At 41.8% G+C, this 19,405-nt stretch overlaps 1 protein-coding gene across 1 annotated transcript in view; it reads right to left on the bottom strand.

Annotated features, from left to right (window-relative positions):
- Positions 1-6,176: 6,176 nt before the first annotated feature.
- The window catches only part of LOC145408772 (G-protein coupled receptor moody-like), a 101,491-nt gene continuing 88,262 nt past the window's right edge, over positions 6,177-19,405 (bottom strand). The window contains exons 2-3 of the mRNA XM_080279423.1: positions 12,021-12,259; positions 6,177-7,242 (exon numbers count right to left, since the gene is read on the bottom strand). Of these exons, the coding sequence (XP_080135549.1) occupies positions 6,177-7,242; positions 12,021-12,259 (1,305 nt within the window). The remainder of the gene's footprint in view (positions 7,243-12,020; positions 12,260-19,405) is intronic.

Genomic DNA, 19,405 nt, shown 5'->3' on the forward strand with positions numbered 1-19,405 from the left:
ATTGAATTCTCACACAATACAAAGCGTGTCGTGAATCGTGTGTTAGATATCAGCACGTTATTCTTAAACTAATCTGGGGTAAGGAATACCACATAACTAGGTGTAAAATTCTCAACCCTTTTGAAGCTGCATTACTGAAACCTGAAGGGTAAAAATAGTGTTCCGTACAAGTACCCCAAAAGGTCTTCAGTACTTGAACTTAATGAATGACTTTGATCCATAATGATATTGCATATATTACCTAAAGTTGACAAAGTCTCGCGCCTGAAATATGACACACGCTTAACAAAACATCCAGTACACATTGCCAGAACGTGACACTTCCATAAAGCACTGTACACTCTAGAGCAGCGGTTCCCAACCTGGGAGCCATGGCCCCCATGGGACATTGACTGGGGGGCCATGAGCCTTATTGGTAATATAAGAATTTATAAGGTATTTGGTCTGGGTAAAACCTGACAGAAATCAAGTATGAAATATACCTTACTGTGCTAGTTTAGCCTTAAGTATATTGGGGTAATTACCGTTTTCTGCACAATATCAAATATTAAAAATATATAAATATACGATCTGAGTTATATAGGGGCCATGGAGCTTCTCATAATTTTCTCGGGGGGCCACAGGACCAAAAAGGTTGGGAACCACTGCTCTAGAGCCATAGGAGAAATTAGGGCTCGCCGATGTACTGTACATTGTCTAGTAAAATGTTCATATGATGCCGGAAGAAATGTGCTCCAGACACAACAACGGAACATATTATGGCGGCCATAAAGATAAGACGAACAAATATGGAAAGCTGAGACGAACGTTTAAGAACAAGAACACTGATATATATTAGTCTGGGGTCATTCAGTATTTACAAACACTTCCAGCTTTATCCTTGACGAATTTGTCTACAACCCAAACTGTCTGCAGAATGCGGCATCTTTGCTTCAAAACTTAATCTTATTATTTATTTATTGGTTTTATATTTTGATGTTGTGGCCCAAGGCTCATGCGGACGAGAACTCGATGAAATGCAGACTGAAATTGACCTTCAATAGTCTACCAACCTCTTTTCGGGGAAAAGGGAGGAAGTCGTGGGCCGTTTGTATAATCAGACGGCAAAGTCACATGGTTATTTCGATGTTATCACATAAAGGCCCCCCTTTCCAGCATCCCAAGGCATGCTTCAACTCTGGAAATGTTTAATGCACTGGAACTTTGCTGGTTTTCATCACTGTTCCTTTGTATGATTTTTTTCAGCCTCTGCTAAGAACAGAAAATGCCAGGTTACATACTCTCTTGTATTTACCGTATACTTTTCGCTTGCTTCCATTCAGAGTCGATGGGGTAGAGACCAGTCAAAAGTGAGCCACCTGTGAAGCCTCACACATGCCACACATTCTCCTTTCTCAGGCTAAGGCAGTAAAATATATTCCATTCCAAATTACAATTACACTCGGCCATGACTCACACCCTTCCACACTTACCTATTCTCCTTCACTCTAACTGTAGTCACTCTAATTTTTCTCATTTCAAATTAAACTTACAGTTTCAGTTGATGGAGTCTGAGTGAGAGATCATGGCAGGCATGAAAGAGTGTGACTCGTGGCGGAATTTATTTCTGATTATGAATGGATAGGCCTATACATAACAGCTGGTTCAGTTGAGTTATGGCCCACTTTTTAAATAATTTCATACACTTTTTAAGAACTGAGTACACTAACAATAACATTTCCCCTAACTAAGCCTCCTTACATCTGAATGATTAATTTGTAAAATTTCATTTGCTCCATCACACAATTTTCAAGTTTCCTTCTCATACCTTAGCTATCATGTTATATCTGAGCTAGCCAATGAACCACTTCAGGCTACAAGAGACTCGTTTGCAGTGGGCTCTGTCAGTGGGTATAGATATTGTTAATCTGTGACCAGTCTCTTATAACTGGGAGGTGAACGAGAGACTGTGTGGCTGCCTGAGATGGGGCCTTATGAATCTGACTATATGCACGGTGCTTCATGTAGTTCATAACTCATTTCTCATGTGTTATGGAGACTGTTGAGCCAACGTTACCCAGTGTGTGTGTATCCTGCATTATTTTCTACATCTCAAAGTCCTTTTTTGTGTCTTATATTCTCTGCCTTTGTCCGTCCACTGATTGAAATGCTTTTAAAAATTTTCGTGAAACATTCGAAATGTCTTCACTCGTCACAAAAGTAAACTCAGCCGTACCCGCAACACACATGACTGGAGAGCTCAAAAACGAAACACCCTATGTAGTATATAATGCATAGTGCCATCCCCTACCCATGAAAAACATCTTAAAATCCACGGGCAATTACTTTCATTTCATTCCATCTCTCGCATATAACCTAATCTTAATTTTCTCAGTATGGTATATTTCGGAAAAGGGCATATCAGACATGGTTGGAAAATGGGTCATCTGAATATGACCACTGCATGATCAAAATAATACTTGGGTTATTGAAACTGGATGCCCGAGAAGTGTTTCAATAGATTATTTGCAAGATTTTTCAGATGTGTGGCAAAAACTATTAGGAATGTGTTTGGAGATCTATAATAAATTTACTCTAACATGACGATTTTTTCCCCTCCTTTGCAGTCATATTTCCTGAGCTCAATTGCTGAATAAAAATTAAAAAAGAAAAAAAAGCCACAACCTGCATTTTTTCCACATCACTTCATGACCAGCAGCATATTCTAGTGTTACTGTCCTGTCATAGCATTTATGGTGGAATGATGGCAATTTTACGCCAGGTTAAAATGAACAGGGTATACTCGTACAAGCTTTAATGACGGAAAGTGAAATTTTTCGCCAAATTACCTTTTTTTTTTTTTTTTTTTTTTTTTTTAAGGCGGGTATTGGCAGCTAAGAAGAGATGTCAGCATTTCAGATCTTAGCTTATAAGCTTTGTCCATCTTTTCACTGCCTGTAACCAAATACTTATATAATGTTTAACAGTTAGCTGAACTCAGAACTGGACTGAATACCATCGTGATTGCAAACTTGCATATACGAGTTCTATCGGCAACTAAGGTCCTGTCACCTCTCCTGCCTTTCTTTGGAATGACCTTGAATTCGAAGCAACGGACATCGATGACACTGATTTATGGTCAAATAAAGCAATAATTTTCAGCTGCTGCAGAATTACAAGACTTATCAGAGCCGAGGGAGAGAAAAGCAGGATGGGCGACATGTTTGACAAGTGTACCTTACTGCATGCTCTAACAGTTTCAGCTGGTAAAATGTGGCAACTTTGCAGTGTAATAGCCACACACCACCGTATAAGTGCAATGTAAATCTTGAAAGACCCCTCATGCAAAAGGCAACAGATATTGTACATATAGGCCTATATGTATGGGCAAAATAAAATAGCTTTTTTTTAGATACATTCTTAGGCTTCAAATACTGGCTTCTGAGAAAGTGAGCAGGATTTTCATTGCATTATTCCTAAATATCACTCCCTGAAACTTCACACCCACCCTCAAAAAGAAGGAAAACAACAGTTTATTTATATCATCACATCCTAGAAAAATTGTTGATCCCTTCAGCTTGATGACGAATCTTTTTTATCCTTACAATTTCCAGACGATTTTATTCAGCTTAGGAGAGGCTTCTCGAAGTGAAGCGGTTTGATAGAGCCTTCATTAACTCCTTTACAGTTAACGGGTCATCCAAAACTGAATGAAATACTCCGGCAGTAGCAACAGCAAGATTGACTAACACGTCGATGAACTGAAGGGATTATGACTAGCAAAGTGTTTTTCTGCGATGAAAGGCAGAATTTTAAAGACAAGACAAAATACGCAACATCTGTGCACGACGGTAGATGAGATGGTTAATGAAGAGTTTTTACCATGCAATATGTGATAATTCACATAAAGTGGAGAGTCACACACTACTTCTATAACCTGGAATTGTATACACTGCTTTTATATATGTAAGGTGTCCATGATTTGATGTACTAACTTCAAGAGGTAGTTCTTATGCTGATTTTGACTATGTCAACATAGGTCCAGTTCTCCGTCGCTACAGAGCTACGGTTAAATATGGGTGAATTGTGAGGGACACCATCGTCGTCCATCGCTAGTACATCAAGTCCTAAGACACCCTGTGTGTGTGTGTGTGTGTGTGTGTGTGCAAATTAGTTTCTGCATATAGTCTGTAGAACCCACAGGGAGATAAAAATGGTTTGAAACGTGTGGAAACAGGCAATTACAGCAACACTCAACAACTCCGTGGAAACCGTCTCAACTGGAGTCACAAAAATACAGTAGTTACTCTTGTGTTTTCTTATGCATAAAATTCGTTGATGGTGCCACAAAGAGGTCTAGGGTCAGTTCCTGGTCCGTTATGGGGTGCATCTGTTAGAGTATATTTTCTTTGTTTAGTCACTGTTTCTGTCCATTTCGCTTACAGTTAAATAACCATTTCTTTTTCATAATGCTGTAGAATCACTCTATGCATCAGTTTAGCTACATAGTTAAATAACATTTTCCATTTTTCTGTATGTACTTTAACAAGTTTCTGTTTTGTTACCGTATGTAGTATATCGTTGTTTCACTCAATTTCGCAACTGTATCTAGTGAAATCACAATTTCTTTCTGTTTGCTGTAAAATGTCCCAAATTACTTGGTTTCCTGGGAAAACTCACCTATTCCTACCAAAGAAAAAAAAAAAACATGGACAAAGTCATTCAATGTGACATACGAGTATGAAAATCCAGGAAAAGGATATATATATATATATATATATATATATATATATATATATATATATATATATATATATATATATATATATATATATATATATATATATATATATATATATGAATAATGAACGGTACGCAATTCTGGCCTCAGAGGCACAAAAGTCATTCCAAAAACATCAGCACTATTATCTTTGTTGTGACGGAAGCAACGCGGGATCGGAGGCTATAATTATTTCCACATAATTAAGATCTTTTTTTAACACCTCTTCTTAACGATTTGCTTTAACATACAGTATTTCATTTTTATATTCTCTAATGAATTATTTTTAATATCTAAATAACAACGTAGTCTGTATATCACAGACGAGAATATAAACACACCACACGCAAAAAAAAAAAAAAAAAAAAAAAAAAAACGGGATGAGGTGCTAGAAAGTCAAATGAAAATATGGCCCGTATTTTAAGTGGCACAGTGGACAACGTAGCACCCCTTTCATGGATATTTATTTTGAAAAGTACATCTTAACTTTCTATTCAATGTCATTCTTTTAATATCAAGATAATTTGTATCAATGACATATAAGAGCATACTGCGGTGCAATGTTCAAAATAAATCGCAAAGGAAGAGGTATTGCTAATCTCCAAAGCCACTTATGGAAAACCTCCATATTGCCTCAAGTGAGACCTGGCAGTAACAGGGCCAGATTCACTTACAAACTGACGATTAATTCCCTGTTGTAATTGGGAGCTGATTTTGCAGGAAGAAGGATAGAGAAGGCGTGATTCTGCCCCCCAATCCTTGCCCTTCATACACAGACAAATCCAGGTTGCTACAGGGATTGACCGTAAGTTTGTTTGTGAATCTGGATCCAGTGCCACCCGCCAGCAAACACACCTGCCTCATTCACTGGCCACACCTGCAGGAGTTGAAGGTGCCAGGCGAAGGAAGCTGGTGCATCTTGGGAAGATGGAGGTGGAAAGTTCTAAGGGCAGGTGTAGGATGCAAGGCTGGTGCTGGTGTGGGATGCAAGGCTTGTGCAGGTGTGGGATGCAAGGGTGGTGCAAGTGTGGGATGCAAGGCTGGTGCAGGTGTGGGATGCAAGGATGGCGCAGGTGTGGGATGCAGGGCTTGAGCAGGTGTGGGATGCAGGGCTGGTGCAGGTGTGAGATGCAAGGCTGGTGCAGGTGTGGAATGCAAGGATGGTGCAAGTTTGGGATGCAAGTGGTGCAGGTGTGGGATGCAAGGCTGATGCAGGTGTGGAATGCAAGGCTGGTGCAGGTTTGGGATGCAAGGCTGGTGCATGTGCGAGATGCAAGGCTGGTGCATGTGCGAGATACAAGGCTGGTGCAGGTGTGGAGTGCAAGGCTGGTGCAGGTGTGGGATGTAGGGCTTAAGCAGGTGTGGTGTTGGGGTTGCTGAGGGCTGGGATGGCACAGGGGGTGGCCAAGGGACGCCTTCAGGAAATCTTAGTCAGGGAGCAATTGACAGCATCAGGGCCAATGCAGCAGGCAAGGAGACCAAGGTAGGCCTGGCGGTACTCTGAGGACATGACCACATAGATAATGGGGTTGATGCAGGTGGTAAGGTAGACTAATAGTAACCCCAGGATGTTCAGCACAGGGTTGTCATCCTTGCTGAACGTCTTCACCAGCGTGATGGGCAGGTAACACGCCACAAAAGACAGGAAGATCACCAGAATCATCTTCAGCAATCGCCGGTCCTTCGGGCTTAATGCAGTCTGCCGAGTCAGCAGTGATCCCTTCCGAGCCCTGCGAAATGTCCCATGCAACTGTGAAAACGCTCCCTCTGCTGATTTGTTTGACTGTCGCCGCCCCGCTCCATTAGCCCCATCTGAGGCTGGTGAGTCTGGGGGACCTGGTGGATATATTCTGATGGGGGAGACCACCACCGCCCCCCCTCCCAAAGCATGGCCAGACAGCCCATTGACCTCAGGCCTGAGCAGAGTTGAGCTCACCGCTGAGGAAGGTGACTGACCTCTGCCATCCCTGTAACCATTGGCTGGGTGGGTGGGGGTGGCACCGACTTCCAGGATCTCCACCCTGACGGAGTTTGTGCTGCAGGAGAGCTTTACCAGCGTTTCTACCTGCAGAGGCTCGCTCTGTGTGTGCACCCCTGCCTCCTCCTCCTCCTGTAAGTCCTTATCCCCCTCATCTTCCATACCCAGCTTTTCCCCTTCCTCCGGCTTTCTGCAGCCAGTTGGTTTGCTATTGGCGGTGATGATGCTCAGTCCATGGGAATGGCTTCGTTTGTCGGCACAGTGCGCGATGCAGAAAATCCTGGCGTAGCAGACACAGATGGCCACGCATGGAAGCATGAACGCAAACACAAAGAGGAATTCTTTCGGTGAGCGTCCAGCAGTATCCGGCAGGATGGTGCACGAGCCAATGGTGGGGTCCAAGCCAAAAGTCCCCCATATCTTCAAGACGGTGGGCATCAGCGCTCCAAAGGCTCCAACCCACGTCGATACCACCATCAGTGCCAATAACGTCCGCGTGTACAACCTGAAACGGTAAGGGTGTTGTCAGTAGTGGTGGCAATAATGGCATAGCACTAACGGTAAGGGTGTTGTCAGTAGTGGTGGTAATAATGGCATCGCACTAACGGTAAGGGTGTTGTCAGTAGTGGTGGTAATAATGGCATAGGTAAGGGTGTTGTCAGTAGTGGCAGTAGTGTTGGTAATGATGGTGAGGCACGTTTGGAAATACATCTTTTCCTTCTGCCACTGTGGATTTTTTGTATAGTATTTCATGTTCATGATAGTGTGACTCATTAGCTAACGTTTGGGGAAACCTAAGCTAAAGAACAACTGTAAACAGGCTTGGTGGTGATCTGACAAGTAACTAAGAAGACTTATTCCTATCTCATAACTGAGTCTCATCGAAATACATGCAACCACGACTTAGTATTCAGGTTCTGAGAATGGCCCTGTTTTTGTTAGAATACAGCACGGGTTTGCAGCAGTATCAGCGGCAAGTGCATGGTGGTGGTGTGAATTACCATATAACACGCCTCTCGCTCTCTCTCTCTCTCTCTCTCTCTAAACCGACCCCTGATATCACATTTAAGCCTGAGTTGCGTCACAGTTTGTGGAATATATTGACCTGACACCGCCTCTATGCCCACTGAGAGACAGACAGACAGACAGACAGAAATAGAGAGAGAGAGAGAGAGAGAGAGAGAGACAGACAGACAGACAGACAGACAGACAGACAGAGACAGAGACAGAGACAGAGAAATTTCTTCATGGGATGGGTTATTATTAATTACTTCATGCTGTGAAACTGGTGATTCTACATAAACTATCTATTTATCTATCTATCTTTCTGTCTGCCTCTCTGTCTATCTGTCAGTCTCAGTGTTCCGGTAGTATGTGTATCGATGCATTAATTTCACCTTTTCTCTTGGTATGCAGTAGCAATAATCTATGCTGTTACGCAGACATAAACCCATTTTATTTATCTGCTGTCTTTCATTCACCCTCCTCCGCCATCCTGCCTGTGAGGGAGAACCAGGATTGCCCTTACTACCGTGTCACAGAATACAACTGAGATAGCTGTAGTTTAAGTGGCTTTCGAAATATCCCGTAAAACCTGTTTCTTAGCGACTTATGCGTACTACACTTTACTTTTCTGCTGCATGTATCAGTAACGTCCAGGGGGATATAAAAAAGTTATAAAGGTAAAAATAAATCGTCAAGCAAGAGGCATCACGAAATCTCCCAAGGGAATAGAAATATGGCCCAAAAATAATGCTTCCCCTCACTGACGCAATATATAGTAGAATGCAACTTTGAGGTATGTATTCTCAGTGGCTTTAGGGACATCGAAACACTTGTCACTTTGAGGTTTGTTTAGTGTATCGCAACTCAGTTTAGTCTTATATGTTATTAATGCAAATAATGTCGACACTACAATGACATACATGCAATATACCACATAAATCGGTGAGGGAGAGGTGCCAAGGGATGTCCTGTGCCACATATTCATATGCAAAAGGAAGTTAAGGAGTATTCTGACTATCTATCTATCTATTGCCAGACGCCTCAATCCCGTTTGGGGTGGCCACAAACAAATCGCCTCCAAGTCGCCTTGTCCCCCGCCATTTCACTGCCCTGCTCCCAACTCACACACCCCTCTCTCATATACCTCTCCACCCCATCCCTCCATCTCATCCTCGGCCTCCCCCTCCCTCTTCCCCCCTCCACCTCACTCACATACACTCTCTTCGTCAGTCTTTCACCCTCCATCCTCTCCACATGGTCAAACCACCTCAGTGTGTTCCTCATAACGCTTCCTATCACATCCACATCGACACCACAACGCTCCTTTATATCCTCATTCGTCAGCCTGTCTCTCCACGTGACTCCACAGGCTCCTCTTAAATAACTCATTTCCACTGCTCTCACTCTTGACTTGTGTCCTTCCAACAGTGTCCAAGCTTCACTTCCGTACGTTAGAGTTGGTATCACAATACTGTCATGTAGTAACTTTTTCACTTCCATGCTCACTTACCTGTTTCTTATCACTGCTTTCAAGGAACCAGCAACCTTTCTTCCCTGCTGTACCCTTTCAAGCACTTCACCCTCCAAACCTCCATTCTTACTCATCACACTACCCAAATACTTAAACGTACTCACATTTTCCAATTCCTCACCATCCAACCTCGCTGTACATTCACTAACTTCACCTCTCTCAAAGACCATCACTTTACTCTTCCCTACATTCACCTTTAGGTTCCGTTTCTTCCACACTCTCTCAGACTCATCCACCAAGCCTTGCAGCTCCCCTTCGTCTTCACTCAACAACACAGTATCATCTGCAAACAACAGTACAGGGAGTTTCCAAACACTATCCTCTCTCAGCAGGGCCACTTCAACATCCACTACCCTACCTTGTACCTCTTTTATTACCCCATCCATGTACAGATTGAACAACCATGGAGACATGACACATCCCTGTTTCAAACCAACTTTCAAAGAGAAAAATTCACTTAGTTCACCATCCACATGCACTGCAGCCTTCACACCATCGTACATACTCTTCACAGCATTCAACAACTTCCCATCTACTCCATATATTATTAACACTTTCCACAATCCTTGTCTATCCACCCTGTCATATGCTTTCTCCAAATCCATGAAAGCTGCATACAACTTCTTTCCCTTCTCTAGAAACTTTTCCACTAAAGATCTAAGAATGAATATCTGATCTACACAACCTCTTCCCTTCCTAAAGCCTCCCTGTTCTTCTCCAACTAATTTCTCTGTTCTTTCTCTAACTCTGTCTATAAGTATCCTACCATACACTTTTCCTATTATACTAAGAAGACAAATGCCCCTATGATTACCACACACTTCTTTTTCCCCTTTTCCTTTGTACAAGGGAATAATTATACCTGACTTCCAATCCTCCGGGACTCTACCTTCCTCCCAGGCCAATCTGCACATCTTCCACATCCATTCTACTACTATCTCTCCCCCATGCTTCAGCATTTCACCACACACTCCATCAATTCCTGGGGTTTTCTCCGATTTAACTTTCTTCATTGCTTCCACAACTTCTATCCTACTGATTTCTCCCTGTCTTCTCACCTCCCTCCTTCTCCCAGCCATTCCCCAGCCACTTATACTCGCATTACTTCCATCCTCTACGTTCAACAATTCCTTAAAGTGTTCTCTCCATCTGCTCACTTTTTCTCCCTTCTCCACTAGTAATCTACCATTTTTATCTTTCACTCCCCTGCTAACTTCACTTCCACCCTGTCTTACTCTTTTCACTTCTCTCCAGAACATTTTCTTACAGTCCCTCCACTTTACACTCAGATTCCTTCCAAATTCCTCATCCACTCTCTTCTTACTCTCTCTTACTAATCTTTTCACCTCTCTCTTTCTTTCCACATATAACTCTCTCTTCCGCCTCTCAACTTCTTCCACGCCCCTATTTCTCATCCATTCATTGTATGCTTTCTTCTTTTGTGCCACAGCCTGTTTCACCTCTTCAGTCCACCACACTGTTCCTTGCACCCCCCTCCGTCTTCTCTTCCTTCCACACACCACATCACATGCTGCACATATTTCTTCTGTAAATATCTTACTCACACCTTCCACGTCTCCCATCTGCTCCAATTCATATTTGCCCAATCGTTCCTCCACTTCTCTCTTATACTCTGCCTTTTTCTCATCCTCTTGTAACCTCTCCACTCTCCTTGCAACTACTCCTTCCTCTCGTCTTTCCCTTCTTCTATTCCTCCATCTTACTTGCATCCTAATTCTGGCCACCACCAAGTAGTGGTCAGAAAGTCCACTCCCCCAACCTCTATACACTCTTGCATCCTTTACACATCTTCGCATCCTTTCATCCACACACACATAATCAATCATTGCCTTCCTTTCATTCAGTTCACCACCCACCCTTCTCATCACTCGCCATGTATACCTGTGGATCATTTTATGCCTGAAGAGGGTATTGGCTATCACCAACCCCCTCCCAGCACAAATGTCCACGAACGCACTCCCATTCTCATCTATCTCAGCAGGCACACCCCACTCACCAACTATTCCATCCACCTTCACATTACCAACTTTACCATTCATATCACCAATCAAAAACACTTTCTCATTCCTTCCAAACTTTTCCATGCACACTTCCACATTTGTCCAGAACTCTTCTCTCACTCTTCTAGCACGATCTTGCGTTGGCGCATACACACACACAATCGCCCACATTTGTATTCCAACTTTCAACTTTACCCACACAATCCTTGACCCAACTGATCCATATTGTCTTATGCTCTTCTTCCATCTTTTACTCACAACTATACATACTCCTTCCTTTGCCCTCTCATTCTCATCTACTCCTGCACATATACCCCATCCATACTCCCATTCTCTCACACTTTCTCCTCTCCATTTTGTTTCAGTTATTCCACAAACATCCACTTTCGCACCCTCAAGCACCTGGACAATCTCTCTCTCTTTCACCTCATCATTCGCTCCTCTTACATTCCATGTACTCATTACCAAGTCCTTTGTCCGGTCCTGGGTCGTCATCGTTTGGTCAGTCCTTGTCCGAGGCTTCTTGTTTGTTTTTATAGTTAGTTGTTTTCCGGGGAGGGGCACTAACCCTCCGCCAACCCTTTTAGTCGCCTTTTACGACAAGCAGGGATACTGGGGGAGTATTCTTAAAAACCCCCCTACCCCCAGGGAGGAGTATTATACATAATAAATCGCTAAGAATGAGGTGTTACGAGGCGTGCTCTGCCACCTACTCCCTTTGCCCACCTGTGATAGAGTTTGGGGTGTGCGATCATGACGTATCTGTTGATGGTGATGGCCAGGACGGTAAAGACGGACACGGCCACCAGTCCGTAGCGAAGGAAGGGGAACAGCATGCACAGGAAGCCCGTGTGTACCCAGGCGCGGTGCACGAACAGCGAGGCGGCCAGGGGCAGGTTGAACACTCCCAGCATCAGGTCTGACAGGGTTAAGTTGACGATGAACACAGCTGTGGCGTTGTGCACCTGTAAACACAGAAAGAGAGAAAGAGTTAGAGCTGAAAAGAGAGATAGAGTCAGTATGAGTGATACACACACACACACACACACACACACACACACACACGAGTATTATACACTAGTAAAATTCCCATTCTGTTTGTCAGTTTGTAAACTCATATTAGCCAAAACAGTGCATTACAGTGCAACAGATTCTAAATCAATGTACCTAAAATGCGTTAACTTAAAGAATACGTAAAAAAGCCGGGTGCAATCGGTCTTCGGTTACCAAAAATGTTGTTAAGTAACACACGTCCATATCTTATATTACACGGTAAATGAAGCGAGCACATCCGAGGAGTTTCATGTTTCTGCAGAGAGAGAGAGAGAGAGAGAGAGAGAGAGAGAGAATGCGAGAAGAAAATATGAGCTAAACACTAGGTTAGATAGGGTCAAGCTGTTAATGAAGACAATGGTTGTGTTGTGGACCTGAACAGAGACACAGCATTAGAGCCATATAGCGAATTAGTTTTTTTTTTTTTTTTTTTTTTTTTCAATGATAGGAAGAGGGAACCAAAGGTCATGAGACTGCAAACTGTTCCTTCCAAGAGGAAAACAAAATACAAGAGAGAGCCAAATTCAACATCCGATCATTTCGAGATGCCTGGACACACTGTGTTTGAAAGACTGGAGATCATAGCTAGCAGGAAATACAGACAGAGGGAGACAGTTCCAGAGTTGACCTGTTGCATAAATGAAGGACTGGGAGTAACAGTTAACTCATGCATTAGAGAGTTGGACAGAAAAGGGATGAGAGTTTGCTGCAAGACGGGTACTACGCACCTGTCGTAGAGGTGGAGGGATGCATGCAGACAGTTCAGAGGAGCAGTGACCATTGAAGTAGCGATAGAAAAGAGATAAAGATGCAACAGTGCGGCGAAGAGACAGAGGTTGAAGGGAGTCAGTAAGAGGAGGAGAGTTAATGACGCAAAAAGCCTTTGACTCCACCCTATTGAGAAGAGCTGTATGTGGGGAACCTCCCCACACATGAGAGGTATACTCTGCACAGGGGCAGGCAAAACCCATGTATAAAGTCAACAATTGTGCAGGGGTAAAGAAGGAACGGAGTCGGCTTAGCACACCTACTCTCTTGGAAGCAGATTTTACAAGAAATGTAATATGATCTTTCCAAGATAAGTCCCGAGTGAATGAAACCCCAAGTATGTTCAAGGATGATGCAGGATTAAGCTGAATATTATTAAACATTAGTGGGTAATAGATGGGCGAGTGAACGTTCTCCGTTTATTCCATCTTGGACTAAAACTGTCATCTGTCCACCTTCAGTTCTGACTTGTAACAAAACATGAACACTGGAGTATGATGCTAGTTAAGAATAGGGAAAAGATGTAGATCCATAGCACCGTCTGTCTATCGCTGAGCTACGTGCATTAAGCTGCAAAAAGGACGAAAACCTCGAACACTCCTAGGTGAAAGAACTTTACTCACCCTCCCTCACTGGCACTCCCTTCTTCAATCTGCCTCACTCTCTCCCTTCCTCGGTAATCCTCACTCACTCTCACCCTTTCCCTCTGACACAAAGCCATAATAACCTAAATGCCAGTCCAGACTTTGGCGTAAGGCAACATAGAATATTTTCAGTAGATTACTTCTTCTTCTTTTACTTCTTGTTCTTGTCCTTCTTCTCCTCCTTCTGCTTCTCGTCCTTTTCCTCTTCTTCCTTCGTCTCCTCCTCCTCCCCCACTTCCTTTTCCCCCTCCTCCTCTTCCTCCTCCTTCTTTTTCTTTCTTTTCTTTTTCTTCTCCTCGGCACTCAAACTTTAAGCCTTGGCATCAAACAAAAATAGCATGATATATACAGTAATGAAAACGAAGGTCATATTCTGAGTGACTTAGGAGTCACGTAACACCTCTTCCTTAGCGATTTATTCTGTACATTACACCTTAATATCGTCTTGTATGTCAGTGATGCAAGCTGTGTCCACGTAACCCAGTACACTCCCATCATGTACAAGCTTTTAAATTCTTGCAGTTTTGATTCTCGCTGCCTTCACCTGCTGTTAGTAAGCATTAGAAGAGGTGTGTGGTTGTGAAGGGGCTGATGAAGACCAAGACTCTTATTCTTAGCGGCTAAAGAAGCTCCCTAACAATTTTTCCTTAGCGATTTATGTTCTTTATTATAGTAGGGGGTGTAATTTTTTATTACAATAACAAAATAGAGGGAAAAACAAACAAATAAATAAAAAAATCCATACACCAGATTACAGGTATCCTTCATTTAAAAAAAAAAAAAAAATGTAACAGTTGGACCTGAACAGTCGCAGGCTGAAATTTTGGGGGAAATCACTCTGGGGAAACGAGTTCCAAAGAGATGCAAGTCGGAGAATAAAAGACTTTTGATAGGCAGTAGTTTTGCAATTTGGCAGTATGCTAGTTTATTCATGAGCGCTACCAAATGCCCGTGTTGCGTGAGGGAAGGCACGAAGAGGTGGCACAATGGATGCAACTTCGCCTGACCATTTGCCATAAAAGTATCTGTAAAATAATGCAAAAGAGGCACCGTTCCTTCTTACTTGTAGGGTAATTCTAATAGCCTTGTTCTGAATTTTGTCTAGTTGTTTTAGTGCAACCTCTCCACATCCATTTCACAAGGGTGAGCAATATTCCAATTGAGGATGCACATAACTCTTATAAACCATAGTCAGCTGCTTGTCAGTGAAGAAGTTACGGACACTGTACAATAATCCAAGTTTCTTTGAAGCGGTTTTAGCAAGTGATCTAACATGAGACGTCCAGCTGAGGGAATTGTTGAGTGAAACACCAAGAATTTCAATACTTTTAGCGATAAAAATATTAGTGGCACTGAAGGTAATCAGGCAATATCCGTATAGTAAACTGTATATATTTGGTTTTCTTAGTGTTAAATGAGATAGTGATGTTTTGTCCCCATTCAGTGATTTTAGATAAGTCTTGATTTATGAAGATTGCTGTACTGAGTTGTGAATTAGAGTTATTAAACTTTGTGAATGGGTGTTTAAATGAAAATGAACTGTGAAGTGTTGAATCATCTTCATATGAATAAATGGGATTATGGATGACAGATAAGAGATCATTAACATGAATTAGGAATAGAGTTGGAGCCAGGACTGATCCTTGTGGCATGCAGGCATTAATCGAGTGGAAATTGTAATATACTTCATCTACTTTTGCTCTTATCTTTCTGTCGCTGAGATATAAGGAAATCAGAGGAACAAAAGATGATAGGCCACAACAAGGGAGTTTGGATAGCAGGGAACGGTGCCACACACTGTCAAAAGCTTTATAAATATCAAGGGCTACTGCATTGGTTTCTCCATGTTGATCAGTTGACTGATGGATGATATGAGTCAAGAGACTGAGTATATCAACAGTGGATCTTTCGTGAAGGGTTACATTATATTTTGTATAATTTCAATTTCCCAGAACTAGTAGTAATAAAATGTTGCAATTTTGTACTGGGAATTCAAATCAGTCTACAAAATGTAGATTAAGCAAGCCTTATCTACTTCAGTTTTGTGTTGAAATGTGTCAGTATTACTTACAGTTGGGGATATTAACAATAAAACTATAACACTGAACTGAAAGCATCAAGAAATTGCCACTTTATATAAAGTATGAAGTGGTAATTCCTTGATGCTTTTGTAAAGCTGTGTTGAATATATTATATTCAACACAATTTTACAAAATTAACCAAGGACATCACGCCATTCTTGCTTTTATTTTTGCACCTGAGTTCTCGGCTGACCACCTGACCACTGCTATAGTGATCTCTTCTGTCCTGACCATAAACATGGGCAGCAGCTTCAGTTGTCATCTTCACACATCTCTCCACCGACTGTGTGTGTGAAGGCCAGTCAGGAACAACCATGGGTTTCTCCACAAATTCCTTGACCTGTAATGTTGTCAGATAGCAGGTAAGTGGGGGGGGGGGGACTTCTAGGATTCCTAAAGTCCAGTCAGTAATGTTCGAGAGCAAGGATGCCTTAGTATTAATTGATGGTGTTTTCCTAGGTCTTACCTTGTTATCTCCTAATTGGGTCATCTCATCTTCACCTCTAATCTTCAGTGTCCTCTCTACTGTATCATTTCTTTATAGGTCATCCTCACTACACAGGATAGCTTGGAGTATAGACTCACTGTGATTATACCAAGCTAAAAACTCACTGTTGGCATAATCAGCCTTCTCACTTCTTCACTGTGGCTTCTTAAGCGTTCTAGATGAAATAGGAGATGCCTTGGTCTTTGTGTCCATTTGCTGTTGATCTTTATTTTGAACCATTTTAACATATACACCCTAAGACAAAACTCGACAACCATCCACAGATTCTTCAAATTATTTTCTTTGAGATTATGTTTAGAGATCCATATCTGTCACGGAAATCTTTTCTATCTACTTCAGCGACTATCTATATGTACTCCACTGGTACAGGCAGAGTTGCAACCAGTATCCGAACTTGATATAACATTTGCAGGTATGTCCATCAATCTTTCAAGCTTCTCCTAAACCTGTCTTTTTCCTTTGGTTCTGCTCTGCCCTCAGACACCTTGTTAACCTGTTCCCATATGGTTTTCAACATAGCTCTGATCCTGACATGGCTGTTTATGACTTACCCACAAAAATCACGATTTGCTCTGCTCCATCTAGTAAGCAATGTTGTCATAAGGTCAGTGACAAGTTGGTCGCTGTTGATGTTCCACATAATTTGGTCTCTAGTCTCCCTGAAATACAGCCCATAACGGATATCTCTGACATCTGGTAACTCGCTACAGGAAGCTCTCTCCCTGACCCGTCCAGGTGGTGCAGATGAGTCCAAACTTGAAAGCTTGTCTTTATCTGAGACATTTGTGTTGAAAGCTGCACAGCTATGACAGTGATAGAAATTCAGAGGCCATTAAAGACTTCCCGTACAATACAGATCTGCAACTCTTTATCAAAGTTTACACAACTGCACAACAGCGACAGTGGATCTCAGTGCTGTGCAGTGAGAGGTTTGACTTGCCAGTCTACAGTGACACTGAAAAAAGAAAAATGGCCTTACAAAAAAAAAAATATTTAGGTTCTGTCTCAGTAGCACTAAACATTTATGGTATTAAATACAGCATTATCCTCCTTCCTGGACAATTAACCCACCATGCCATGATCAATATTTTCGTAATGTGTGTAAATTTACGTTTTTCTTTTTTAGCAAAATTTCAACACAATACCGAAGAGGGTAAATTACTTGCGAGACAAAAATCAAACATACAGTATATTGTTATCCAGATAAAAATCTACCATTTGGTGACTAGTAATTTTAAAGATATTGATTTTGCCAAAATTGACACACCCAATTATGCCTTACTGTTGCTTTTTTGTTACATAAATCCTTCCAATATTGCCATACTCTGTATAAATAACCTACGAAAGGATAATACCCAACCACATCCAAATCTAAATCGTTAAGGATGAGGGGTTACGGAGCTTCCTTACCCTAATGCTCGTATTCTCGGCGATTAAAGAAGCTAACACCTTTCCCTTAGAGGTTTATTTTTGGATGGGCATGGCTAATACAGTTATATACGTTATTTATACAGAGTCCAGGACATGCCTGGTGGCAGTGGGATCCTGCCCCTTTATATACGAATATTATACATATACACATACTGTATATATATATATATATATATATATATATATATATATATATATATATATATATATATATATATATATATATATATATATATATAGACAGATAGAGAGAGAGACAGACAGACAGATAGATAGATGGACAGATAGATCGATCGATCAATAGATAGACAGATAGATAAATCGATCGATCGATAGATAGATGGATAGACAGATGGTCAAAAGAAACCATAAATTTTATGCTGAAATTATTGCTGCGATGTAGATATGGAAAAGGTGCAAAGACCAGTGAATAAGGTATATGAACAAAGATCATTTAGGATGGAAGGAGATTCACATTTCTATACCCATTACTACATTCCACACTGTACTCATCGTACCTCTGTAGTTGGTGGAATGTAAGCATGGATACAGAATTCTGAATTTCCTCTAATTCCAAATGTTCTCTTGTTTCTTTACTTTTTTGGTGCCTTAGTTTTGCAGTTTTCCCATCCGCTATCAGTTTCCTTGCCTCATCACTCTCCCTACCTCGAATTTGCAGTCATTTATTACATCTATCCATCTGCTTCTTGGCCTGCCATGGCTCTTCCTGCCACCAAAATCACTTACATCGTTTTCCCTAGTCTGCTCGTACCCATTCCTTTCTCTAGCAAGTACCATCTAAGCACAGACTCTTCAACTCTTGTCTGCACACTTCCTTATTCTACATCTTTCACGAATCATATTTCGTATTCCATAGCCTAGTCACTGTCTGCATTCCACTACATTCCTCAACAGTCCCATTTCCACTGCCTTTACGCCTGACATTTCCTCACTCATCCCTGAACGGCATTATGTGAGCAATAAACCCCAACCACCTTTTGGATACAAACCTACACAGGCTCAGTCCAACTGGAGCGCCTTAATTACCCACTACCATAATTTGGTTATGTGGTTACCACCCAGTGTAGTAAATGGTTTCCTGGTGTGCAGGAAACCATTTGGCTTGTCACTCAGTGTAGAGTCACCCATAGGCAGAAGGAAGAGGAATGAATGAACGGAAAAAAGGCAGAAGAGGAAGTGTAGAGTCACCCATAGGCATAAGGAAGAGGAAAGAATGAAGGAAAGAGAGAAGAGGACGGAAGGAAAGAATGAAGGAGTAAAAGAAAAAGCAGTCACATGAGTGTAACACTACATCAAGTGAGTGGATGGTAGGCGCCCACATCATATCTATGTATCTATCAACGTATCTATCTATGTATGTATGTATCAATCTATCTATCTATCTATCTATCTATCTATCATCTCTCTCTCTCTCTCTCTCTCTCTCTCTCTCTCTCTCTCTCTCTCTCTCTATATATATATATATATATATATATATATATATATACCTAGGCTGCTTCCCCCAAGGAAAGGGAGGTAGCCGAGACAGGTTGACACACTCCCCATTTACTCATCCATTCAAACACATTCATTCGCATCTTAGCCCCAAAGGGGAGAACGGACAGA

The sequence above is a fragment of the Coenobita brevimanus genome, chromosome 78 (assembly GCF_032717465.1).
Source record: "Coenobita brevimanus isolate Jiangsu-jjx chromosome 78, ASM3271746v2, whole genome shotgun sequence".
Classification (NCBI taxonomy): domain Eukaryota; kingdom Metazoa; phylum Arthropoda; class Malacostraca; order Decapoda; family Coenobitidae; genus Coenobita; species Coenobita brevimanus.